We start from the raw sequence: 26150 nt of genomic DNA on the forward strand, positions 1-26150 counted from the left end.
ATTTGGCATTTTTCCTAATTTTTAATGTTTTTTTTATGATAATTTGTAAATTCCTTTTCGGTTTTTTTCTCAGCATAAAAATAATTTCTTTTGACTTCCAATGAAAAGTCTAAACATTTAAGAAGTTATCAAGAAACCCAAAAATCCTTCTATTCCACGTTCTTACCTTACTATAAAGATCCACCAAATAGCAACGTAAAGATGACAAATTAACCAATGAATAGAATTATAGAAGTAGATAATAGAATATAATTTAAATCAATTCTAATAAAAATATAAAATTCAATTTGTAATTCTTCCCTAAGTTGAAGCTTTAGTGCAAAGTTCTTTTGAATAGTCTATATTGCACAATACTTACCGTATTTTTAGCTGAAAAAGAAAGGAGCCTGCAAGTGGAGAAAGGTGAAACACTTTCGCTTTCTTCTGTAAAATCGTGCAATTGCATCCAAACATGGGGTACCTGGTGGGACAGAGAAACTTGTCTCCATCTCCCGGAAAGACAACTCGTTTTAGGCATTCGCGGCATAGCTAAATTCCGCACAAGATCATCATTTACAGAAGTGAAGTCCAATTGAATAATACACCACGGTGCGATTATTGCTATATATTTTATTATCTCTCTACTATCATTTCTCCTCAACTATATATTATTTACCATCATCGCGCGCTTGCCTACAAAATGTGTGTCTGTGTGTCTTATAAGTTTATTATAAGAAGAAAATCAAACACTTTTCTTGACTCGACTTTAAAAGCCAAACAACATCTTCCCTCTTCACTCCAAATCAGTGGGTCAACATCTTTTACAAGTTGCCCTTTCCCACACAAATTTCTTACACATAAATACTTTCCTTTCTTACTTCATCTTTCACTAAAAATTACACAGAAACTTCCTCAAATTTTTCTTTTTTTTTCCTTACACACTAAAATATTGTTTAATAAATTAATAATTTGTTTTTAAAAATACATTTTAGAGGCACTAGAGGACAAGTTACAGAATTATTCACTTTTTTTTGCTCACTGGATAAAAACACCATCAAATTTTAATTGTTGGCCATCATCAGTTTTTCTTGCCTTTCACGCAAATTCTTCTTCTTCATCTTCCCTCCCACATTTGCTGCATTCTTCAGCTATCACATTCTACATTATTACATTTTGTTCTCCTTCTTCAACATATTGCGACTACACCGTGCATTTGCATCTCACAAAATCCAGGTGATTTTTTTATTTTCTTTCTTTTTCTTTTATAAAAAGCACATAAACGAAATCAGTTTGTTTTTTTGTTTCTTTGGTCTTGTTTATGGGTCGTACAAAGTTGTACATAAAAAGTGTTTGAGGGGACAAAAAAGCTCCTAAATATTGCTTTTTAGTGATTTCCAATTTAATGTTTTCATCCTAATTTCTAATTTTTATTATTTCTTTTTCTTTTGTTTGTGAAAAATTTTTATCTACTTTTTTTTTTTAATAAAAATCTCATTGCAAATTGCACTAAAAAGTGATTTTTCTTTTAATTTTTCTTCACTAAATTAAGCTGAGATTTCTAATAGATTTTTCTTGATTTTTATTTCTTGATGTAAAGCAATAATTTCTTCTTATTTTATTAATTACTAGTGAACCGTATCGAAAATTATGAATACATTTTCTAAACACATAAGAATTTGATAAAGATTTCTTTGTTGAAGAAATTTTAGTTAATATTTCCCTAAAATCTGTTATTAAAGTTTTAAATCATCTACCTTTATAAAAATCTTCACACTGATGATAAATTTCTTTTCGTCTAAAATATTTTTCAGTTTCATTTCTTAGATTTACATTGAAGAATTAAATCTTTTAATCTGCAGAAAATTTTAAAGATCAACTTGAGTTTTCCAAAGTTTCATTTCCTTTATTATTCTAATGTTTTTTTTCAGTTTTTTTTTTTAAATCTAATTTAAATTATATTTTTATATTGTATAAAAATAGTATTTTTAATGTTTAAAAATAGATTTTTAAGTACATAAAAATTAAATCTACAAAATATTCAAGATTTTTTCAAGCAAACAGTGATAAAGAAAGTATTTATAATAAAATTTTAATAATAAACATTATATTGTTTTATTGCAGGTAACGGTTGTTATTCTTTAATTTATTTGTATTAAAAAATAAAATATTGTAGATTATCTTATAGGAAAATATTTATGTGGTTTGAGAGATTTTAGGCCGATTTATATATTTTTTCTATTCTTGGCTTTATTTCAGCATAATACATAAAAAAAACTATTACCTAATAGGTATTTAAAAAAATGTAAATAAAATTCTCATGTTTAAGAAAAAGAGTTAAAGATTAACAAGAACTTTATTTTTTCTCTATTACAGAATAAATGTTAAAAAGGAAGAATTTTTTTAAGGATTTTGTAATTTGAAGTCGCCTAAGACTTCTCTTTTAAATCTCAAAACCTACAGAGCTAACAAAGATTCTTTTTATTTTTATTTAGTGAAGTGATTATTTTACTAAAGTTCTTTTTTTTGTAAAAAAAAAAATTTAAAAAAACGCTTTTTAAAATTTAGTTTTTTTTTTTGACTGAAATGAAAAATATTTAAAAAAAAAAACATTTTCAAAGACATTAGAATTAGAATTTTTTTGGGGAAAATTATTATTTAGAGAATTTAAAGAATATTTTAAGGTATATTTAGTTAAATATATGTAAAATTAAAAAAATCTTTTTTAAAATGTTTTCAAAGTCAGGAGAAAGATTGTGAAAAAAATAAGGTAAAGATATTTTTTTTCTATTTGTAAGCTTTTGAAAAAAAAACTCTTCAGATTTTACCGATCTTTACACCATTTTTTGCCTAATTTTTCTTTTTTATTGAAGCTTCTAATAACAGAAAAAAATCTTCTCAATTAGGGTTTTCAATTAAAAAAAATTGTGTTAAGAATTTGAAAAAAAAAATCTTTAAAAGTTCTTCTGTTTCTAAGCCTTTTAAAATTCTTCTAAGGTCCTACAATCTTTTAAAAAATATATTGCCTATGTTTTAAATTTCTTTACATAACTACATATTTTGTGCTCATAATTTTCGATACAGTCCCTCCGACAATTTAACGCAACTTTTCCTTCTGCGTGAGACAAATATCTCCACAATGTTTATTTACTCGTTTTTGTCAACACGAAAATTTATGTCTTATTAGTCACTTCAATAAAATTATTCCAAGAGCGACCAAACGTGGCCACTTTTAAAACACTCGTCTCGTTAAAAAAAAACCCACGACTTTTTGTCGCAATGCAAAAACACCTTTTCACGCGGATTTCCTTTTACAACAAAAAAGCCCATTCGCTGGTCTGAAAATTTCTCCGCTTTCTTGCAAAATTCACGCCCAACGCGCAAGAAATTCCTTCACTTCTTTGCCATTTTTTTGTTCTCAAAATTTTTAACAAAGCAAAAGTTATTTTTTTTTCTTCACAAATTTCCCATTGTCCTTTCCGCCACAGAAATTGGACAACAGGGACAAATTTTTTTGCTCACTTCATCTGCTATTCATTTCTTTGGCAGATTGTGAACAAAGTTCTGATGAACACAAATCGCTTGGACTCCAAAAAAATTGCCAAGGATTTTTCAATGAGTTCATCGAAACAATTTTTTTTTACAACAAAAAAGTCTCTTGTGGACCCTTCCATGAGTTCACCAGGTTAAGAGGCTTGGCTCTTCTGCTTTCTTGGTGAACAACAAATTGTGTGGGGAATTCACCACTCAAAAGTTTCCAAGAATTGCCAACAACTTCCGCAATGAGGAGATTCACAAAATGCAATTCTCGGGATAAACAACAATTCATCCAATTTGCAAATTTGCATGCTATTACAGCGATTATGCCACAAAAAGCTGCGCAAGCTGACCCGGAAGTGTTCCTTCAGCCAGCCCCTTGAGAGTACCCACTGGTTGAATTGAGTTTATGCCTTCCATTAATCTGTGGCATTTGCTCAATGTCCCCACTGAGAATAACTGGTTTCATCTGCATGTACTCAATATCCTCAAATAATTCCGGGAGACGCGAGAGATCTCCATTGGAATCCCCAGAACCAGCCGAGGAACCATCACCTACAAATTCCCCTCCAACAACTTTCAAGCTCACATCAATCTTCGACAAACTCCCCACATCCTTTTCCCCACCATCAACATCGTATGGACAAATCTTAATCAACTTACTCTCCTCCGTCGCCGTGAGGTACGTCCCACCGTCCGGAGAATAGTTCTCATAGTCCACCGTGTCAGACACAACGGCCAGTTGATCGTCAAACTGGGAATTGTTATTTTCAAAGCCCGTAGGACTGTCAAAGGACACTTGTTGGTCATTCTTGTGGATAACAATGGCCGAATGAGCAGACATTTCGATCTCCTTAATGTGCTCCGGATGCTTCTTCCGTTGATGCTGCAGAAGTTTAGCCTTCGAGGCGTACTGCTTGTGGCACCAGGCGCAACCCTAGAGCGAAATCTTCATTTCAATATGTTTTATTTAATTTTTATCTAAAACTAAGGATTTTAAAAAATAGTGGTGAATTTTTTTTCACCACTAATTGACGTAAAGACGTTGAAAAGTGACATAACCTCACAATTTGCCATAAAGAAATTAATAAAAGCGCAAGGAACGAAAGAAGGCTCCAGGAGAGTAACAAATCCTTGCCTAATAAGGAGACTTCCAAAGTGCATTCCTCCCAAAGTTATCATAGTCCATAGTAACTCCCAAAAATCCAAAGTACTTCCAGAGTACGTTACCCCCAAAGTAAAAGAAGTCATATCTTTTACAAATTACCAACAGAATTTGCAAGCTTTGTGTCTTTTGTATTTCCTTTGCACCTTTCACTAACCCAATTTAGTAGTAAGCAATTTCCCCCACTCTCAGTGGAACCAGGAAGGTTCCTTTGATTCCAGGCCTAGCCTGGAGTGACCAAAGCGCAAATACCCATTTGCTGCTTTCCGCCAAATTACACGGCACTACGGAAGGAGACTCAACCTGTAAAAAAAGTTAATTTAAAAAAATCCTACCTGAGGATGGGTCGTGATGCTCCCAACTGTCTGTGAGTACGTTAAATCGGAGAAACCCCCATCTGGACAATTCCCCTTGATTCGACTTGACATGGGTAGCTCCAAACCTGGATGATTCTTCAGGATGTGCGCCTTCCTCTTTGAATTGCTCTTGTAGACCTTCTCGCAGTACTGACAATAGTAGAATTTCTGATCTTTCAGAATGGGCAAATTGAGTTCAGGCACTGAATCAATCGGCACCATTGGATGCCTCTTTGCCAGATGATTGACCAACATGCCGCGCCTCTTGAAGCCCACAAGGCAATCATGGCACTTGTAGATGAATCTCTGATAATCATTCGGCGAAACTTTTGGTGCAAACTTCTTCTTTGGCCCATCCTCCACCGCCTTCACATTTTGCTCCTTCTCCTGCACTTCCTCCTCCTTCATTGCACTATCAATGGGAGAATCTACCGGAGATCTCACCTGAAGGTGCTTCTCTTTCTTCGCCTTTGCCTCGTCTGAGTGGAATTTCTTCATGTGCTCCCTCAACTTATCTTTGCGCTTGAATTGTCGCCCACATTCAGAGCACAGGAATTCCCGATGGTCTGAATGCCGGAGAAGGTGCATCTGTAGCTTGCTCACCGTTGGAAATTGCTTCCCACACTGCTGACACGGATGCTTAATGGCTGAATGGAAGGTTCTAATGTGCTTCCGGATTATCTTGTACTCCTTAAACTTCTTCTGACAAAACTTACACGTGTACGTTCCATTTTCAAGATGCGAACGTACGTGAAGCTTAAAAACAAGCCCATGCTTGAAGGCTTCGGAGCACATGGGGCAAACAATGAGGCGCTTAGGGTTGAGGTGCATCTTCACGTGCACTGCAAGTGCGGAAGAGGTTACAAAGCGTTTGGGGCAGTGTGGACAACGCAATGGCCGGGATTCGTAGGCTCCATGAACTAGGCTGTGACGCTGCAAATGAGAAAGGAACTTCAGTAAAGATTTTCTTTAAAAAAAAAAAGGAAACCCGTTAAAGCCTACCGCCAGGCGTTCAGCTGTTGGGAAGGACTTTGGACAGGAAGTACATTTGAACTTGTAGAATGTGTCCTTATTCTCCTTGTTATTGATGAATTTCCTCGAATCCTCCTTCATGGTGGCCCTCTTGACACCATCAATCCTCCTGCTACGATCAATCTTCGTATTCCCACACCCACTGAGACTCTTCTCCGCCAGCGGATGTCCCGAATGGGTTTGCATGTGCTGCCTTAGTCGCAGCGAAGACTTCAGGAAGAGTTTAAGACACACTGGGCATGCAACTTTATTCCCCCCACCAAGAGGCTTCTTTCGCTTCCTCTGTACCGTCTTCTTCTCACACTGATCATCATGCTTATCCAGATGATCCTGTAGGGCCTCTGAATTTGGGAATTTCTCATCGCACTCAAAACATGGCCAGGTATTCTCTACTTTTATCTCCTCATTGCTTTCCTTGTCATCTGGGATGAGTAAAGGAAGCCCATAGCGTTCAGCATAGTCACGACTATACCCAACTTTGAGTTCCTGCTTTGGGCGAATGAATTGGCAACTCTTGAAGAAGAGCTTCCCATCACTCTCAAAAAGCAGAAGATTCTGCTCCCGGAAATTCTCCGCAAAACGCACAAAGCGCATCCAATTAGACGTGTCTTTGGGGGAAAAAATAGAAGGAATTTCATTTTAAGAAGGAATCTTTATTGGTTTTTAATTATTTTATTTATTTTTTTATTCTGAAGGAATAGTTTTGGAGGTTGTAGAGAATCGCAAAACCTTTAATTTGATACCAAGTTGAGCAAAATCGGACAAGCAGAGCAGGAGATATGGCTATTAGAACTATTCAAATTCAAGAATTTTTCAAATGGCTTTATCTTCTAAACGGCGTCATAGATTTTCTTCATTTTTTGGACTGGTGAAAGATATTGAGTCAGGCTACAATATATCAAAATTTAAAGAAAAACGATAACAGATGTTCGGAGATATTGCCCCTTAAAAGGCAATTTTTGTTTTTGATTTTAGCGCCTCTTGCGCATGTGTTTGGAACTTGGAATGTTATAGACAGTTGTAGAGCTTCTTGAAACCTTTAATTTGAGCTAGAGTTGGTCAAAATCGGTCAAGCCGTTCTCGAGTTATATTGAAAAAACACTTTTTGATTTATGCCGCCATATTTGCTAAACGGCTTGACCGATTTTCAAGTATGAATTATCAATGAAAACGTCTCACTGAGCTCTACAACATACTAAAAAAATTTCAGACCTCTATCTGTAAGGGAAGTGGTTGACGGTATTTCAAAATGGCGGACGGCGGTCATCTTGGATTTTGAAAATGTGAAAAAATGAAATTTTACACCCACATTTCTATAGAAAACTTCAAATCCGAAGTCTCTATCAAAAATTTTCCACCCCTATTTTCGTAATGTGAGATGGGATGTTTATAACGTGCTCATACCAAGCTTGAACCCGATCTGAGGTGGTCGTTGGTGTTGGCCACAAAGTGGAACACCAACTAATAATCTTAAAAAAACTTTCCAAGAAACCTCAAGCTTTTTATGCGGAAATTGTGGTCGATTTGAGAGACTTCCTGTTTACAAAAAAAAAGTTCCCAAGGACCTTCCGCCGTTGCCGAGAGACAAAAAGGAAGCTTTTGAAGAAGAAAAAAAAACTTACTTTCATTTGCCGTCTCCAAAACAATTCGTCCATCGATCAGTAGCAGAGGATACTCTCTGGGTGGGTCAGCCTTGAGATGACGAACTTCCTCTTCGGCAACCTCACGAAGGTCACCCTCGAAGGGGCCAAATTTCGTACGCAGTGGTATGTCCTTCTTGGAAAAGACGCTGTATTCTGCAAAAACAACAAAAGATAAACACCAATTAGTCGTTGCTGCGGCAACCAAACCGACTAAATCAATAGTCTCATCACGCGAGGGAAGTTCAAGACCAAGTTCGCTTCTTTGTTGTGATGATTGTCAAGAATCGCAATGCCTTCAACGTCTCCGACCACCGGCATCCTATTCTGCTCACAAATACCGACTATCGCACAGCTACATTCCGGGGACATGCTCTGTATCCTTCCCACGGGACCAGCGACAGTATTTGTGATCATCCACCGGTGGAAAGACCACCCAGAAGCAACATCTACGACTACGGCACGCAATACAATCGATTTCACAGCTGGAAGTACAGCCAAAGCTACGAGGATGCTAAATATAATCTCCCAGCAAGACTACAACGCGTAGATTTTATGAAGAACTTCGGAGAAAGGCTCCAACTTCATCCTGTGAGCAAAATTGATGAATACCAGACAATTCAGAGGCAGGATTTCACTGCAAAACCCCTTCCGGGCCAAGATCCCAAACCGAAGAATTCCTTCGTCAGGCAAACCCTTAAACCCATCTTTCGTGGAAATTCCAATGATTCATCCTTCCACAAACACCAGGACCCCTACTTAACAACCCAAGATCTCAATTTCACCCTCCTGACCAATCCGGAGGAAATAAAAATCTCCCAGAAAGACCACATAATCACCTGGGATTGGCTAAAGTACCCAAAAACCTCAAAAGGATACGGATTGAAGGAGTTTCCCGATGTGAAAGCAATGCGAATGAAGGATTCCTTCGATAGGATCCCACCTACAAAGCATAAAATCCCAATTCAGAATAGATTCCCCGAGACAGGGAGTTCCTTCACACCTCCCCTGAGGAAGTACAAACAGCAGGATGTTTATCCTTACTGGGAAATCACATCATTAGCTCCACGAGATTGCCCACCACCCATGCCAGAGAGCAAAGTTTACGGAGGGACAGAGAAAAATGTTCATCTTGTGGGTTTGAGGGCGATTCCGCAGCAAAGGAGATGAGTCCTGCGCTGGGATAATAAAACGCGGCGGAAGGATGTAAAATAAATAAAATAAATACATGAAACGAAAATTAAGGCATTTTACAAGAGCTAGAATATTTAGTTAAACGATGAAAATCGGTCAAGCCGTTTAGCCAAAATGGCTGCCTTAATTTATCGTCGAAAATCAGCCATATCTTCGCTTCTACTTATCAGATTTTGATTAAATCAGATACGTAGAATCGGATATACGTTCTTTGGGTCAAACGTGTAACATTTTACTTTTTCGAATTTGAATGAATTTAATTGTTTTTTTTTTTCAAGTTTGGAGGATCGAGGTTTATAACCTCAAAGTTTGACCTTCCTTCTCTCTTAACACTTAGAGGATTTATATGTGGACACCGTGGCCATTTCGAATTTTTAAATCGTCATAGATTAAAATGTATTGAACCTATCGTGATAAATATCACGTCTATTTGTAGGGAATTTCAATTACATTTAAGTTAGGCTAAAGAAAATCCGGAAAATATTTTGCTTTTTAAAAGATAATTAAAAGAAAATGTTTTTCCAAGTTATCTCTCGACGTTATTAAAGTAATGGAACTTCCCAAATACAGATGTAGAAATTATCACAAAATATTAAATAGATTTTAATTCTGGGGCGATTGAAAAAAGTCGAATTGGCCACTTTGGCCAGCAAAATCCTCCAAGGGTTAAAAGAACACATGTTTCAATGTTTCTATGTTTCACGTGAACGCGAAAGGGTTAAATGAATAATCTCAAAATCTAATGTAAAACCTTTTAAAAAATTTAAAAATTCTGAAAAGGACCGCAAAAAGGCGTTGAAATCATAAACTAATTACTTATCCATTCATCGTAATTTTTTATCCAAAAAAGACAGCTGTAAAAAACATAAGAACTTAGGATAGGACAGAAGTATTTTTCTAACATGGCTCTAAATCTTGTTCTACAGGTCTTTTTTTTTTGCAAAGAATTGTAGTTCTTCAACGGATTTTTGCAGTTTAAATATGAAATGAAATCTTGCTTTTTCAAGTACCAGTCAAAAACATCAAGGAATCAAACGTGAAACATCGAAAAATGCAAACCATGACGTCACCAATAAGTTTATTATTTCTTCCAAAACATAAAACATATGCGTTAATGTTTCATGGGTGATTTATAACGAGCTATTTTCGAAGTATTTTTCAAAAGATATTTCCAGAATTGATCAAGTTTACATTTTCGTACAAATCTTTGCCGAATTTTTCCAGATAATTTTAGTAAAAAACGACGATTTTGTTTGGCCATTTTTTTTTCTTATTCGACATCCACTCGAATAAACTTTCAAATAAGAATTTTCACATGTTGGAGACTTACAAATTTTAGTATTTTCTTTCTTATAGGATTTTAAATTGAAACAGTCAATTGGATACCCTAAGGCGCTCAGTGGCCTCAAAGGGTTAACTAATTGCTCTACTGGACCCATCAAAAGAAATTTTAAACGCCACAAAAACCACCGCCGGCCGGCTAAAATTTTTCTGCGCAACATTAAATAAAATGCAATTAACTCACCGGAAGGATATTTTGGTGATTTCCCGATGTAGAGGTATGACGTGGGTAGACTCGCCCAGGCACGGCATGGAACGTGCTTGTCTGCAACCAACACTGCAAAGAAGAAATCTCATTCGCTCACAGCTAAATTACGCCCAGAAACCCCCCCAAAAAAAAGGAAGAAGAGTTGAAACTTACAGCATCCATCCTTTTGGATCTTCCTCTGGGACTTCCGGATGGATTTTGGCGGGAAGCTATCGTACTTGTCGTCCACACTGAATACGCAGTACTTCTCATTGATACTCTTCACATCATTAATGTCCACGTACTCATCCGAAAGGGAGGAAACACTGACAATCTTGAGGTTGTTCTTGTACGACAAATCCCTCTCTTGACTATTTGCAAAGTCCAGCAGAATCTTCCCGTCATTGAGATCGATGTCCATTGAGACGGAATCTGAGCCATTGTGGGTGCTGTCGTAGGATGTTTCAGGATCGGTGGATTTGACGACATTGCTGCTGCTCAGCTGATGCTGCTGCAGGAGGAAGTCTGGAAGTAGATGTGGCTCCTCGCGACTCGTGATGTCATTCACAGCAGCCACTGCAAGATGAATTTTAGCAATTTCTGGGGAGGATTCATGGGGAACAGGGAGAACTTACAGAGTGGTGACATGCTGCTGTGCATAAAGAGTCGCTCCTGGGATGGATGATCATTCTCCACGTGATTCTGCTGTTGATGCAGAATCTGTGGTGGCTGCTCAACCATTGCGTAGTTGCTGCCTGATTGATTGACCATCATGTTTGTCCCTTGATTCTTATAGGCAAACTCTGACAGCTCACTATTCACCAGCATCTCAATCCTTTCTGCTTCTGCAAGACGTGGCTCTGTCCGGAGATTCTTCATTGGGAAATCTCCCGCCTCAGCACTACTGACCACCATCATCCCATCATTTTGATCCACAAGACATCCGGAAGCATCGTAGCCAGTGTAGGGTTGTTCGTAGTTTGTCATTGGATCCTGCTGGATGTCCTGCAGTCCTGGTACGAGCTCCACAACATTCCCCGCTCCTTCTGCATGCATCCCATTTGGGACTTCCTGATAGAATCTCCCCGAAGCTCTGTGGAGGATTAGCTGTGGCTTCGGGGCTTCCATGTAGGTGTCCCCACACGATGTGACTGGCATATGGTAGGATTCTCCATTGGCAGCCACTCCGAGGTGCTCCATCTGCCCCGTGGGCCCATACTGACACTCCTGCTGCCCTGAATCCCCCACACTGCGCACAAAGGTGTTCAAGACGCGCGTATTCGTGGACGATAGGATGTACGTCTGAGCTGGATCAATTAGCCGCTGTTCCCCACCAATCACCCCCAACAAATTCCCCCCATCCTGCGTCTCTGCAGCGTGAGTCACGAAGATGACATTATTGTAGCCCGGCGCTGCTGCCCCGGCAGACGTATAGGGTGGTGTGTAGCGTGCCGCTGAGCCAAAATTCGGATCGTACGGACTAACTTGGTACTTCCGCTGTGTCTCCATTACTGCACTCCCCCGGGCTTCCGTGGCGAGAAATGAACTGCGGAGAAAGGGTCAGAAGACACCGTGTCACTCCCACATACGCACAACCACCCCCCAGAGGTGCTTTTGTGTCTCCTTATCGCGGTGATAGCAATCAATCTCACGGGGATTACGTAAATACGCCGCTGGTGGTGGAAAATCATTAAGGAAAATTTGGAAAAACCCACCAATCACTCGGCCACCTCCCAGACCGCCCAGAATTCCCTCACACCCACACAAATTCCACGGAATCCCCTCACAGGAAACACTCGAGAAAACTCTTCCAGGGATTTTTCTTACTTTTCGCCAGCAAATTCAGGCACATTTACCACGAAATTCTTCACTTTTCTTTCACCTGAGAAAAAATTCTTTTACTTTGTGAAAATTATGCCTTCTTCTTCTTCTTCTCAACGACCTCCGTCACAGCTGTCATTCCACCAACAAAAAAACTTCCTAACCTCACTTTTTTGCATAAATCTTCAAAAAGCTGATTCGGCGTTTTTCTTCCTGACGTGAAAATCCCTAAGGAAATGTCCCTCAGTGAGTACAAGTTGAGTTGCGAACTCCGAGGGCACTCTCTCGATGTCCGTTCCGTGGCAGAAGGGAGGGATTGCATTATTTCCGGCTCGAGAGATACAAAGGTGAAAATATGGAGCAAGGCTGGGTAAGTTTGTCTCATATTTGGAGGACTTTTCATGGCATTTCCCATAACTTCCTGGACATTTTCTCAATAGGAATACATACACGGAGAAGGCTACAATGCAAAATCATTCAAATTACGTGGCGGTTGTGTTCTATTTGGAGGAAGAAGGATGGATTTGTTCCGGGAGCAATGATTCAACAATTTGCATTTACACCGAAGGATCCCTCGTGCCTATTCTCACGCTCAAAGATCACACAGCGACAGGTGGGGATGTTTGAGGAACCTTTTTTGGGGGCAAAATGATAGTTTTTTGCCTTTCAGTGAGCTGCCTGTGCAAGGGATTGGAACGCCGGAGTATTGTGTCCGGGAGTTGGGATAAAACAGGAAGGATTTGGCGTATTTCTGATGCAAATGAGGTGTCGTCTGTCGTTCTCCGGGGACACGATGCTGCCGTCTGGGCTGTTGAGTCAGTTTCCTGTGGGCAGAGATACGTGACGGGGTCAGCTGATAAGAATATCTTTGTGTGGAATGCGGCAGGAGTGAAGATTTTTGTCCTGAAGGGGCATACAGATTGCGTCCGTGGATTAATTGGGCTAGGCAATGGGGGGCTACTGAGTTGCGGCAATGACGCCGTGATTAAGGTGTGGAATGACGAGGGGGAGTGCGTGAATGATCTGTTTGGGCACAGCAACTACATTTACTCCATGGCGCTCAATAAGAGTATCGGGGAGGATGTGCTCGTAAGTGGGGGTGAGGATAGCACAATCAGGATGTGGAGTGCCTCTGAGGGTGCCCTTGGAGAGGAATTGCGCCTCCCAGTGCAATCTGTGTGGGGTGTGGCGTGCCTGCGGAATGGAGACATCGTGGCAGGAGGGAGTGACGGGACTGTGAGAATCTTCACAAAGGATCCCGCACGAATGGCACCCCCGGATGCTCTGGCAGCGTACCAGACAGCTGTGGAGGTGTGGCAGAGGGAGCACAGTGCTGAACTCGGAGGGATCAAGGTGAATGATCTCCCTGGGCCGGAATCTCTCCTCGTGGAGGGTACTGAAGGGCAGACACGTATTGTCCGGCAGCCAAATGGGAAGATTGAGTGCTTCCAGTGGACAGCTGGGAATTGGCAGCTCGTGGGTGACGTTACGGGTGCTTCCGGAGGGACAAACGCAAGTTCCGGAAAGACCCTCTATCAGGGGAAGGAGTACGATTTTGTGTTCAATGTGGACGTTGAGGATGGAGCACCACCCATAAAGCTACCCTACAACCGTGGTCAGGATCCCTGGTATGCTGCCCAGGAGTTTATCCACAAGAATAACCTGCCGCAGGTTTATCTCGATCAAGTGGCTAATTTTGTGATTAAGAATTCCGGAAATGCTCCAGTTGCGCCCGCAAATTCTTCATACCGAGATCCCTTCACGGGAGGATCACGATATGTTCCTGGAACTGGTACCGCTGTGTCCGGAAGCAACTTCATGGATCCCTTCACGGGGGCATCCAGCTACAGAACACAGCAAACTGTTGAAAGCAATTCCGGGGAGCATTTCCCCATCTCCACGTACATCACAATGGCCACAGCAGATCCCGAGAAGATTCTCAACAAACTCAAGTAAGTCAAGATGTGCAAATTTATTGGTCAAAGAAATAATGTAAAAAAGCAACTTGAAGTTTATGCATTTTTTTTAATAAACTTTTCTTTCCAGAGCACTCTGATGAGCTTCCCGGAAAGTGCCATAAGTGCCTGGAAGTTGTGTAGTCATCCTTCCCATTGCATCAGAAAGTTTCTGAGGGATTTTAGGAACCTCCTTTTCAACACTCGGTTGATCCTTGATGTCATCTTTGGGTCAAAATCTGAGTTGATAAAAATTGCTTCACGCAATTGCAAAGAGGATTTACTAAATGGACAGATTTTGACCTAAAAATGACATCAAAGATCAGCCGGGAGTTGAAAAGGAATTTCCTAAAATCCCTTAGAATCGTCCTGATGCAATGAACTGTCTTCCTGAACAACTTTCAGGCACTTATAGCACTTTCCGGGAAGCTCATCAAACAGTTCCGGGAGAAAAGTTTATTCAAAAAATTTACAATCATTTTTTCCAGGAGCTTCAACTCAGACAACGCCCCGGATGAGACAAAGGTCAATGATAGTGTTCTCAGTGATGCAATAGCACTGGCCAGGTGTGACGGAGGAGTAGCACCAGAGGGTCAAATAGGGAGCTTGAAATGCCTCCTAAAGTGGCCCCGTGGGATTCTCTTCCCCGTCCTGGACATTGCTCGCTTAGCTGTTCGCAGTGAGGCCATCTGCAGAGCCCTAATTGATGCAGAAGTCTTCCGGACCATTGTGGATTGCATCAGTGATTCAGCTGCCAATCAATTGATGGCTCTGCGTTGCCTGGCCAATATGCTGATTCACCAATTTGGTCGAGATGTGGTCCGGAAGCGCCTCGGGGAGGTTCTTGGGCGTGTCAGTGAGATCCGGAAGGGTAGTGTGAATGCCCAATTGGCCATTGCAACGTTCCTCCTCAATGCCACCGTTGCCCAGATGACCCTAGCCGATGGGGATGAGTGCAAAATCCTCGGAGAATGTATCCTGGAGACGACATTGTGGCTCGACGATCCCGAAGCAGTGTACAGGTGCTTCCAGGCACTGGGAAATCTCACCTGCACCCCAAGTGGCCAAGAAATCATCGCTCTCACCATCTCCAGTGACTCAGTAATTGATAAATTGAAAAGCTTCTCCTCCGGAATCATCCCCAGTGGCTTTGAGAAGCTAGCAAAGTGCTCCAAGGATCTCTGTGTGGGCATTGGTGTTTGAAAAAACTCTTCTCCGTCATTTTTGCACATTAAAATAAGATTTAATACATTTTTCTTTCTTTTTTTGGAAAATTAATCAGACTTTCTATCACGTATCCGCTTCAGTAGATCCTCCTTCCATTCCTTCTCAGACACCCCTTGTGCCCAGGTGGGGATTGCCGTGGGTGGGAGGGAGAATCCAGCCATCACATTCATTATCTCACGCTCCTTGTCCCCATCGAGATCAATTGTCAGAGCTTCCGGACGAGGGGCATTCCAAACTTCTCGCTGAACTTCCGTGTCGACGCTCTCAATTGCCGGAACATCTGCTGGTGGGGCTTCCTGGGTCATTGGAACATCCTCTGAAACTTCCATATTGTCCCAAACTTCAATATTTGAGGCATCTCCGTTCAGTGGTTCGTACCCTTCGTACATTTCCTGCTCATTATCACTGTCGTCACTCGTGTTCTGCTGATAGAAGGTGCCTCCTCCAGTGGGCAGGATGTCTCCTGGTTCACCATCTCCCGGATCACTCTCACCATTCATGCGGAAATGCATTTTTTCGCAGGAAATCGTGGAAAACAATGAATTTTTTGCGTGAAGCACGGAATGTCAAATAACAAACTCGCCTCAAATATCTGTGACTGATATTGTATTCGATTGAGAGCAATTAGAAATGATTTTATCACAAATATTTTTGTATTTTTTTTTGTAGCTTTAAATGATCAAATTTTTTGTGTTGAAAACCAGATTTTTTTTGAAAGGATATCTCCAGACAAGTTATAATTCTTTTCACAGGAGGCAATGTATTCCGGACGAAATTCTATGACGGGGAAGAGTGGAAGTTAGTAATAATTTTAGCTATTAAATTCGACAAGCTCATCTAATCAAAGGGACTGTAAAACCAACAGATAATCAGAAGATTCCTATACCTAATTTAAAGAAAAATATTTATTTCTAGGATCAAATGTCGCAATCTTTCCGTACAGTTTAGGAAACCCCATGGAAACCATTCGAATACACTAATCCACTGAAAAGCCTCCCAGATGTATGTATGCTAAATAAAAACACCAATAAATTCCATGTACAAATATTTTTTTTATTGTATAGATAATATATATTTTTCCAAATATAATGCGTACGAATATTATATTCAAAATACATTAATTCTCTCAATTCATACGTGAATGGAATTCATTTAATGATATCTTTTTTGAATGCAGTAAATGCAAAAATAGGGATGGAACAGAGGAATAACACAAATCCGCCCGAAAAATTCGCAAGGAAATTTTTTTCTCTCTGAGAAAAACAAAATTTAACAAAGTAAATGGATAAAAGGGTATTTGTCCAATATGCTGCTCTCAGGCATCCTTGAGCGAGAGGAGACTCTGACGGAGGAATTCATACTGTGTCTTGGCATGTTTTCCCTCCAGTTCAGCCATTTCGATGAGACTCTTCTTGAAGGCTGCCACCCTGCGTGTCCTGAAACCTACAAGCTCCTGCTTTCCATGTGCAGACATTGTCTCAAACTTCTGACATGCCTGCGTCTGAGCATTTTCCGCCTAAAAGACAGACATTATTAACAAATTTTCTCTCTTATAGAAACACACAAAACCTGCAAAGTCTTTCTTAGTTAATGTGTTAAAGGAAAGTGTTTCAATTTCTTTACCTCTTGCACTTCCAGAGGCTGCATTTTAGTCAATAAATGTGCTTAAGTGCATAGTTTTATGTTAAAATCAGATTGAAATTTGATTTTTAACTTACCGCGTGTACATCTTTGTTTTTAGCACGGGCGCGTTCGAGGTTCCTATTGGCAGCCTCATACGCAGCCAAGCACCGAAGGCGACGTATGAGGAGAGCTTTGGCTGCGTGACTATCACGCTGGTAGTACCGAAGAGTGTCGCCTAATTTAAGATCTTGATCGCTTGATACGCGGCCTTCCATGTTCTGCAAAAATGATTATTTGTAACATATTTTGAAAATGGAAATTGTGGAGTGGTCGATTGATGAAAAGAAGATTTCAAAAGGTAAACATTTGAAGATAATTTGCAGGCAAAACTCAAGAAAATAGAATTTAAGCCAAAAAAAAGTAATGTAGAAGGACACAAAAACTGCGTGAAAAACAATATTTATTATCAAAACATTGAATTAATGAGTAAAAATAGAGGAAAAACGGAGAATCTCTTCGAGATATTAGGCTTAGTTTATGGGTTAATTATATTTTATTTCACTGCAATACACCTCTAAAGGTCCGCGCAGAATGAGAAAAAAATGGTATGTAATAAATATAAATGCAATATTCTTAAATTTCGTATCATTTTAAAGCCCATTTAATGCTCTTTTAACTCCTATAACTTTCTACTGTTAAAGTTTTATCAGTTTTAAGTATTAGCGGATTGAAATAGGCTTTAAGAGGCCACGTTCCCCTAATAATTTAACTTTAACACCGGAGGACTTTACTGGTAATTGGTACCAATTGAAACCTTAAAATCGTCACAGAATAAAATCTATTGGACTTATCTCGATGAATTTAGCATCTATGTGTAGGGAATTTTAATTAATTTAAGATAGCAGAAAGAAAATCTTGAAAAGTGTTAAGGAAAATTTACTTAAAAACAAAAAAAGCTAATTAATCAACTTCCCCGCACTAGTGTAGTTCGCATAAGAATCACAGATATCAAGAAGAGTCTAAGCCTTAACTTTTCACATAATTTCGTATCAAACAATGGAGAATAACTTACGCGAATTTTCTCAAAGACTTCTGCAACCTTGGCCAGGAACTTCTCCATGCTCCCTGTTTCGGCAGTTGAGAGCTCCACGAGGGACGAGGAGATACGAATGTGAGAGTCAGCTACTTCCTTATGCTTCTTTGTCATCTTCTCCGTTCGCACGGCTGCCTCCTTGAGCTGCGTGTGGTAGTCCGTGAGGAATTGCAGCTCCTTCTCGAAGAAGTCATTCACATCGCGCACCGTAGCACCGAGATACAGCTCATCCGTGGTCTTCCCGAGGCTCCGCACGAGTCCACCCAGGAGGTCCATCTTCTTGCGCGGCTTTGCACAGAGATCCTGGTCATACTCGAGGAATACCTTGAGATGTTGGTCCTTGCGAAACACAGAGTGGCTCGTGAGGCGCGTGAGGAACACTTCGTGCATCGCGACAGTCTTTTTGAATGTGGCCAAATACTCCGCCTCCAGTTCCTGTTTCATCTTCTTAAACTCCTCCTTGGTCATGTTGCCCTCACCCTCGCCCAGGCGTTGCAACTTCTCTCGTGATGCATCAAAGTCCGGACGAGGCGGACACGGAGGAATCTACAATGAGACATTCAAGACGTGAGATTCAAGAGATTTCTGGAATTTTGAGGATTTCTCACAATATATCCCGCATATTCCTCATTCTCTTCGAAACGATCGTGCAGCCACACAAACTCCTCATGCTGTCGCACTACACAAAAATCTGATTTGGCATATCCTGGCAAGGAAGTCCTCGTGTGAACTGTAAACTTCACGCGATCCTTCTCACTGAGGGCATCCGAAATATCCACCAGGAGATTGTCGTCCGCCAAGGGAATGACGGAGTCTTGATTTGACGGTGCCCCCTCAGTTGGGCTGGTGGATTCCTTTGTTGGACTCCCATTGTCATCAGCCCCATCCAGGTCAGTCTATAAGTATAAAAATGCATCCAAATAAGAAAAACTTCCGGACAAACAAAATGGAATCAAATTCTTGATAAGGTCGTGACTCATGTACAAAGAAAAAAACACCCAAAAATACTCTTTGAGCTTGACAATCTCAACTCTTTTCACATTAATTGCACGCAATGATTCTTTTTCTCAAGATTTTCTGAAATATTTACCATCATTTTGCTAAATTTTCGTACAAAAATAGAGAAAAACTGGAAGTGGAATAAATTTTATTTGACAACACGGCACAAAATTTGTCAAATTCGTACCACACTGAAGTTTTTGCACATTTGGCGGCAAAATCGTCGATTGAATGAGCCACATTTGAACAATTTGAACTTTAACGAACTATTTTTTGTTCTTTTCTAAAAATACGATTTCTTAAATTTTCTCCCAAACTTTTGGGCATAAAACATATTGTTGGAGCTCCTGGAGTATTTCAGGTTGCTCCGGAGCCTCCGGGAAGTCCCTCTGTGCGAAAATTGGGGCTGACAGAAATTTTGACGGTTGGGATTACAAATTCGAAATTTTGACGGTTGGGGATTTTACACGACTCCGTTTTCCCGGAAATGGATTTTCGCAAATTTTCAGAATTTCCGATGCCAATCGACGCAGTGTCGCCGTCTAAGCAAGAAAAACCCAATTTTCTCAGAAAATAGAACGGAAAACTCAAGAAAACTGAGAAAAGCTGAACGTTTGAGAGAGACAGATAGCGGTGAAATGCATCCGTTTCATTTTCTCCTTAACCAACAGTGCCAAAAATAGCAGTGGCTGCTTTTGGAACTACGTTTATGGCGCCAAATTCAAAAAGTAAAAATGTAGAATTTAATAAAAATTTAACGTTTTTGAGCACTTTTTATGTTTTTTAATTGAAATTAAACTAATTTAAAGTTTATATTTATTTCTTTTTCCACACATTCCTTAGATTCCTTATTTTCTAAAGGCTTTTTAACTAAATTAATAATTTTTATCATTTTAATTAATGAGATTTTAAAGTTATTTTTCACTTTTCTTGGGATAAAATATTCCAAAATTTGAGGGAATCGGAAAACTTACAGAAAAAATGCAGGCAACACAATTACTACACCGTCTTCATACGCAAAAGTAAGTACAGAATATTGAAAAGTTATAACGCAAGTTGAGAAAAAATCAAAACTTTTCCCACAAAGCTCACAAATTCTCACAAATAACAACACAAATTACCGTTAAAAAACAACTCACATCTGATAACGCCGTAATGTCGTTATTTTCCTCGAGAAAGTTCTCCATTCTGCGTCCAGTATCCAGGATGTAACTACTTTCTTTGTCGTTCTTTGATGTAATTCTATTGAGATAGTACATTTCTCTGCAGCACAGCGTACAAATCTAATCGTGGTGGGAGATTTTCCATATGTCTCACTGCCTTAGAAGCAATACTCGCAATTGAATATGGGCGTTTCTAATTCAATTAGCACCACTTAGATGCCGAAGCTCCCTGATTTTCATATCACTCCGCAACCAACTCAGGGTCATTAACAAAATGCACTCACAGCCAGTAAGATAAAAAAATCGAGAGAGATAGATGCGGAAAATTATGATCAAAATAATAAAACAAAAAACAAGCTTTTTTTTTTAAAAATTTTTATGTGTAAACTTAATTTTTTAAAAGGTATAAAAACAATCTTAATTAATTAAAAATTATTGAAAAATATTATCAATTCGATATAGGAAAAATTAAAGTATAAAATAAAAGATTAAAATATCAGAAAAAACATATTTTAAAATTACTTAAATTTCTAATTCAGTTACATTTTCATACTTTCTTAGTAAATCTTCTATTGTTTTATTCATATTCAAGTAGGGCGTGTTTGAGGAAACTACCAATCTCTTGTTCCTTGAATCAATCATTTCACCCAACATGTCTTCCAGTTTTGAAAAGGTAGGTCTGTATTTTGGATTTTGCAACCAACATCTCTGCATAACGTCGTATCTGTTAAAAAAAAAATTTTTAAAAAAATGATAAAAGAAAAGAAATCAAAGAAAATAATGTAGTAAAGAATGTTTACAAAACTCTTACATTTCACTAGTGGAATATATTGGTTTAGTCATCCGTACTCCACAGTTTAACCATGGTAAGATACTTGTTAGCTCTATTCCCGGATAGGGTTCTTGTCCCAATGAGAAGAATTCCCAGAGAACTACACCGAATGACCAAACATCCGAATTTGTACTGAAAATGTTGTCGTTTAAGCTCTCTGGAGCAAGCCACTTAATGGGCAGCATAACACTACCCCGTTTCCGATAGTAGTTACTCTCCCGCTTGAACTTTGCAAGACCAAAGTCGCAGATTTTGACAAAGTTATCCTCACACAGGAGGATATTCCTAGCAGCCAAGTCACCGTGAATAACGCGCTTTGATGATAAGAACTCCATTCCTCTTGCAACTTGGAATGACCAGCTTAGCAGATGGGACGTTGTCAATGAACTAAAAGAAGGAGAGTTGTAGTTGAAAAAAAAAAACGGTCAAGGAAGACTATTTTTTTATGAATCTCGTTTACTAACCTTTGCTCCTTTAGAGAACTCTCTCTTAATTTGGAGTTAATATGTCCTGTTTTTGGATCAATTTCATTGATAAACTTGCCACGGTTTGTCTGCAGATAGTCCTGAACGTTTCCAAGGGAGCAGTACTCAACCATGATCATAAGTTCATCTAAGGAAATATAATAAATCAGTACATCAGTGACTTAACAGTGAAGCTCATCCTAGTCTCACCTGTAGAATCACCCTGACGAATAATTCCCATTAAATTTACAACGTTCTTATGCTGTCCAATGTGAGCCATTATCTTAATCTCAGACATCAGTGCTTCCCTGTCTTGCTTATAATTTCCCCTGGTAGTCTTAACTGCAACTGGAGTCTTTTCTTCTCCTCCGTCTAGACCGTGAGCATAAGCATGCTTCACAACGCCGAAAGCTCCCATACCTAGATTCTTTCCAAATTCCAAATTTTCTTTTGGAAAATTGTAATGATCACATAAATCCTTAAATTCATCAGCTTCTTTTTGGATCTGAGAATTGATTGTACGTCTCTTGTTGAAGATGAATGCTGATCTTCTGATGTAGGATGATTCAATTGGTGTAGGTTCATGATCACGAATTTGGTATTGGGTCAATTCAGGTGAAAGATATCCTTCATTTTCTTGAGCATCTTCAGGTTTGCCTTGAGAATTTACAGAGTCTATTAGAAGGTTAGCGAGTTGCTGATTTTCTGCAGTACCAGAATAAATTGTAACACGGCTTCTAGGAGCTGATGAGGGTCCTTTCACTACTTGCACTACTGATCTATCCAATTCCACTGCGCAAGATTCTACGCTAGATTGTAATACTTGTTCATCAGTTTCATTGATTTGCTCTTTGCTTTCTCCTTTACTTTGTTGATTATAAAAATTACTGGGAATTAAGTCTGGATGTAGGTTAGCAAATCGGCTAGAAATATCGATATTTTCACTAATTGTAGCGTAACCGTCGAATATACCTTCTTCGTGGTTCCTCAAACTTCTCATTTCATAGTCCTTATTTTGACTTTCATTGTGTCTTGAGCATTTTTTGATGAATACTATTACGAGTACAATGGTTATAATGAAGAAAACAATGTGTAGACCAATTAGGAAAACTATGTTACCTATAACAATTTAAGAAAAAAAAAGAAAGATTAAAGATTATTTAAAAATTAGACAAATTTCATTACAGTCGTGCCTTGGCATAAGATAGTTTAGGATATACTCTTCACACTCATTATTTTCAATACTCGAGAGCAGTACATCCTAGACTATCTTATGCCAAGGCACGAGTGTATTTATTTACCAAGTCCTAATGATATAGACTCGTTCGATTCCTCGTCTTGATTAGGAGTTTGTGTAGAAGAAATTCCCGGAATATGTTTAGATAATTCTTCATCTTTTGGTCTTCTTACATCAACAAATACGATCTTTCCATCTGCATTCAATTGTTCTTCGTGAGACATAAAAGATGGACGTTTTTTAGTAGCCTTACATACATAGTTTCCAGAGTCGGATTCTTTAATTTCACTGAACTTAAGGACATTCCTCAAAGAAAGCTTTCTTTTTGTTAAACTCTGCTGCAATCCAGGAGAACTTTTAACGAGAGATCCATTTTTGTACCAGGCCACTTCCGTAAAAAACGTTACATCGGCATTGCAACTCATTTCAAAAGCTTCTCCAACCATTATTACATTTTTCTCAGGTATCCGCGAGATTTCCAATGACTCACTAAGGTCCGAAACGTAAAAGTTGAGGAACTTTGAATCATAACTGGGTTGTAGAGCTTGTGCATTTGTTCCTGTGCAAACAATTTTGCATGATTCCTCCGCCTTAAATCGTAACATTTCGACTTTTGTTGTGTTAGATATTTGCTCAGCACTAAAGCTATTTAACGTTTTTGATTTATTGTAGTCGTTTATTGGGATATAATTGAATTCAATAGTACAGCTTGGATAGGCTTCACATGTGCAGTATAGTTCAATTATTTCTCCTTCTTTGAAGACAGTTTTGGTTTCAGAAGTCATTGCAATGTTAACATATTCCGTTTGTTCTGATGAATCTTCATACTCTTGGTCGTCATAGTCTAAAAAAAATTAAATTAGTCAAAGATCGATTCTGTTAAAGATCTCTTCTTTTCTTTATTCTTACAACTTATAATTTTTAAGAATTTAATGTTTTTAAATCGTTCTATAAACAAATTAATTTTCTAAAATAAAGTAAACGAACTATCAATATCTTATAAGATTTTTCAGAGAATTAAAAAAACTTAAAAAAAAACTGATGAATTAGAAAAAGATGGAAAAAGAAAACATTTTTAATAAAATCGAACTATTCATGTATTTTCAATATGAGATGTTTATTGTCTACAAATAAATGAACGGAATAGTCTGTTTTCTTTTATAACACGATAGAAAAAAAGAAACACACTGTCGAAACCTTATCATATTTTTTTAGAATACTTAGGTTGATTCTGTTACAAATCTCTTCTTATAAAATATCAATTATCAGTTGTAAGATTTTCTGTACATCTATAAAAAAACTTTAAATAATTTTGATATTTTTTTCTTAAATTGTGTTTAAAAAAAAATATTTTCAGGATTCTTTAAAGATATTAACTTTTCTAAAACAGCTAATCCTTTTTTTTTCTTTAATGGAACGACAATAGATAAATTAAACACTTCAATTGTCTAATTTTAGTTATAAGAAAGGAAAATATATATAAAAGATTTTCGATAGAATCAACCGGATAGTTTTTTCATAGAATTTCATAAAACTTGTAGAATTTTAAGTAAGAAATATAGAAAACAAATCGATAGAATATGTCTTAAAATAAATTGTAAATTCTATTATTTTAAACAACCGCAACTGTGCTTCTCAATGAGGTGGAAAGCGTATATGTATGTATGTATTGTATATGTAATCTTATCTAACTTCGTTGAATACTTAAGAGTTTAATTCTGCTTGGAAAAGTATTTCTTATGAGAAGAAAGAAACTGCTTTTTATTTTACAGAATAGTAATAAAGGGAATAAAGGTAATAAAAGAAAAGAAAAAAATCATTAGCTAATGCATATTTTATATTTATTCTAACGACTATAACTTTGTTCCATTTGTAACGACTAACGAATACTTTGATAAACTTTTCATCGCAATCAAAACTTCATTACGTAAAGATTCTTTTGATCAGTACCTAAATATCCACCACTGTCAGTTCCACTTAGGTCACAAAACACTAAATTTAGGGAAATTAGTAAAACCAAAAAAGAACTTTCTTTGAAATCCATTTTCGCAGTCAGAGTTTGAAGACTTTTTACCGACTCAATTTATCGAAGGGAACTGAATTGTAGAGAATAAGTACATAGCTTTTATTAGAAGACTTATTGATTTTGATAAAGGAACTGATAAATTAAATCTTATCAATGGCACTAAATAAACATAACGTATAGTATACTTACTCGCATTATTATCAGTTCATAAATGTTTCATTGACAATTCGTATAATTTTTGCATTGTGGAGTAAAACTCTTCCGTGGAATCTCAGCTAAAAAGATAAATCTAAAAATAGGTAGATTAACAGAGGTACATTTCATAAATTTTCCTTGAAGTGTTACAAATTTATGAAATTAATTTTTTTATCTTTGATTTTATTAAGAAGAAAGTTACTTTATTTTCTACGTATTTATGCTACATCAAAAGTTAAAAATATTGAGTCTGTAGCCCTATATGTACCCGATGTTCCCTTATGCTGGGCACGCTGGGCAGGAGCTAGATTTTTTTTTAAAGGCAGTTCTTTAAAACAATTTAAATTTCCTACATTTATTACGTACATTATACATATTGTAATACAATGTACATTGTACATAGGTATCAACATACATAATTTGGATTGGTGGGCTTGAGCGAAGAACTGGAGCGAGGAAGCAACGAAGAGTTCGTGGGCCTCTTTGTGTACAAACAAAAAGCACGTGGTGGAATGAAGAAGAGCAGTGCGGAAGGAGAAGGGGGAAGTCAAAAATTCGGCAGCCAAAAATCCAAGGCCAGAGAGTCAATGATGGCTCTTCTTGCCTCCTAGTACATTTGTCAGAGATTTGTTTCACTTTTATTTTGTCGGTCTTTTTAAGCACCACTGACCTCTGTGGTGCCGACTTTTTTTATTTGGTTTGACCAGTCGTCGTATGTGCGACAATCTGCAGACGATTCATTCACCACGCTGATGTGGTTCCATGATGTAACCGCCGCCGGTTATGCTCTGCATCGGGGAGGTTTCATGTAAGGAGAAATTCCCCTTTTAGCATGGCGCAAGATGTTCCCATGCTGGGCCATCATCTTATGAGCAGTGACATCCCTGGTGCCCTGACGATGTGTCGTAGGAGCACTCCCTGCCTCGATGGTTACCCGGAGAGGGGTGGTCCCATTGGAATCCGCGGAAATTTCTGAGGATTTTTATGGTGTCCTGATACAATTCGTCCCAATGTACCGATTTTGACGTCATTCTGACGTGGTTCAACTCGAAAATTAATCGTACACAACGAGAAAATCACCAATCGA

The 26150-nt window shown here is 38.4% G+C and overlaps 6 protein-coding genes across 7 annotated transcripts in view; 2 read left to right on the forward strand and 4 right to left on the reverse strand.

Annotated features, from left to right (window-relative positions):
• The window catches only part of LOC129790857 (uncharacterized), a 679906-nt gene that overhangs the window by 279422 nt on the left and 374334 nt on the right, over window positions 1-26150 (forward strand). The gene's annotated exons all lie outside the window — the stretch shown is intronic.
• On the reverse strand, window positions 590-12351 carry LOC129790822 (uncharacterized). The gene is made up of 8 exons (XM_055828580.1): window positions 12256-12351; window positions 11064-11974; window positions 10603-11004; window positions 10426-10518; window positions 7689-7862; window positions 6037-6674; window positions 5014-5967; window positions 590-4450 (listed from the first exon to the last, which is right to left on the reverse strand). Exons 2-8 carry the CDS (start codon window positions 11935-11937, stop codon window positions 3881-3883), a joined length of 3705 nt encoding a protein of 1234 aa, XP_055684555.1. The 5' UTR covers window positions 11938-11974; window positions 12256-12351; the 3' UTR covers window positions 590-3880.
• Window positions 12478-15455, forward strand: LOC129790844 (phospholipase A-2-activating protein). The gene is made up of 4 exons (XM_055828632.1): window positions 12478-12619; window positions 12690-12862; window positions 12920-14201; window positions 14693-15455. The coding sequence occupies exons 1-4, from the start codon at window positions 12486-12488 to the stop codon at window positions 15405-15407; spliced, it is 2304 nt and encodes a 767-aa protein (XP_055684607.1). The 5' UTR covers window positions 12478-12485; the 3' UTR covers window positions 15408-15455.
• LOC129790946 (male-enhanced antigen 1) lies at window positions 15423-16010 on the reverse strand. Its single transcript, XM_055828801.1, has one exon. The coding sequence runs from the start codon at window positions 15941-15943 to the stop codon at window positions 15479-15481; it is 465 nt and encodes a 154-aa protein (XP_055684776.1). The 5' UTR covers window positions 15944-16010; the 3' UTR covers window positions 15423-15478.
• Window positions 16464-20460, reverse strand: LOC129790884 (sorting nexin-6). 2 transcript variants are annotated; one of them, XM_055828707.1, is made up of 5 exons: window positions 20286-20460; window positions 18756-19043; window positions 18127-18693; window positions 17150-17332; window positions 16464-16947 (listed from the first exon to the last, which is right to left on the reverse strand). In XM_055828707.1, exons 1-5 carry the CDS (start codon window positions 20403-20405, stop codon window positions 16747-16749), a joined length of 1359 nt encoding a protein of 452 aa, XP_055684682.1. In that variant the 5' UTR covers window positions 20406-20460; the 3' UTR covers window positions 16464-16746. The 2 variants fall into 2 exon arrangements, with proteins under 2 accessions (XP_055684682.1, XP_055684683.1); XM_055828708.1 differs by lacking the exon at window positions 20286-20460 and adding an exon at window positions 19238-19353.
• On the reverse strand, window positions 20806-24925 carry LOC129790838 (probable serine/threonine-protein kinase DDB_G0292350). Its single transcript, XM_055828619.1, has 6 exons — window positions 24793-24925; window positions 22907-23686; window positions 21816-22724; window positions 21606-21753; window positions 21121-21528; window positions 20806-21033 (listed from the first exon to the last, which is right to left on the reverse strand). Exons 1-6 carry the CDS (start codon window positions 24884-24886, stop codon window positions 20832-20834), a joined length of 2541 nt encoding a protein of 846 aa, XP_055684594.1. The 5' UTR covers window positions 24887-24925; the 3' UTR covers window positions 20806-20831.

The sequence above is a fragment of the Lutzomyia longipalpis genome, chromosome 2 (genome assembly GCF_024334085.1).
Source record: "Lutzomyia longipalpis isolate SR_M1_2022 chromosome 2, ASM2433408v1".
NCBI lineage: Eukaryota > Metazoa > Arthropoda > Insecta > Diptera > Psychodidae > Lutzomyia > Lutzomyia longipalpis.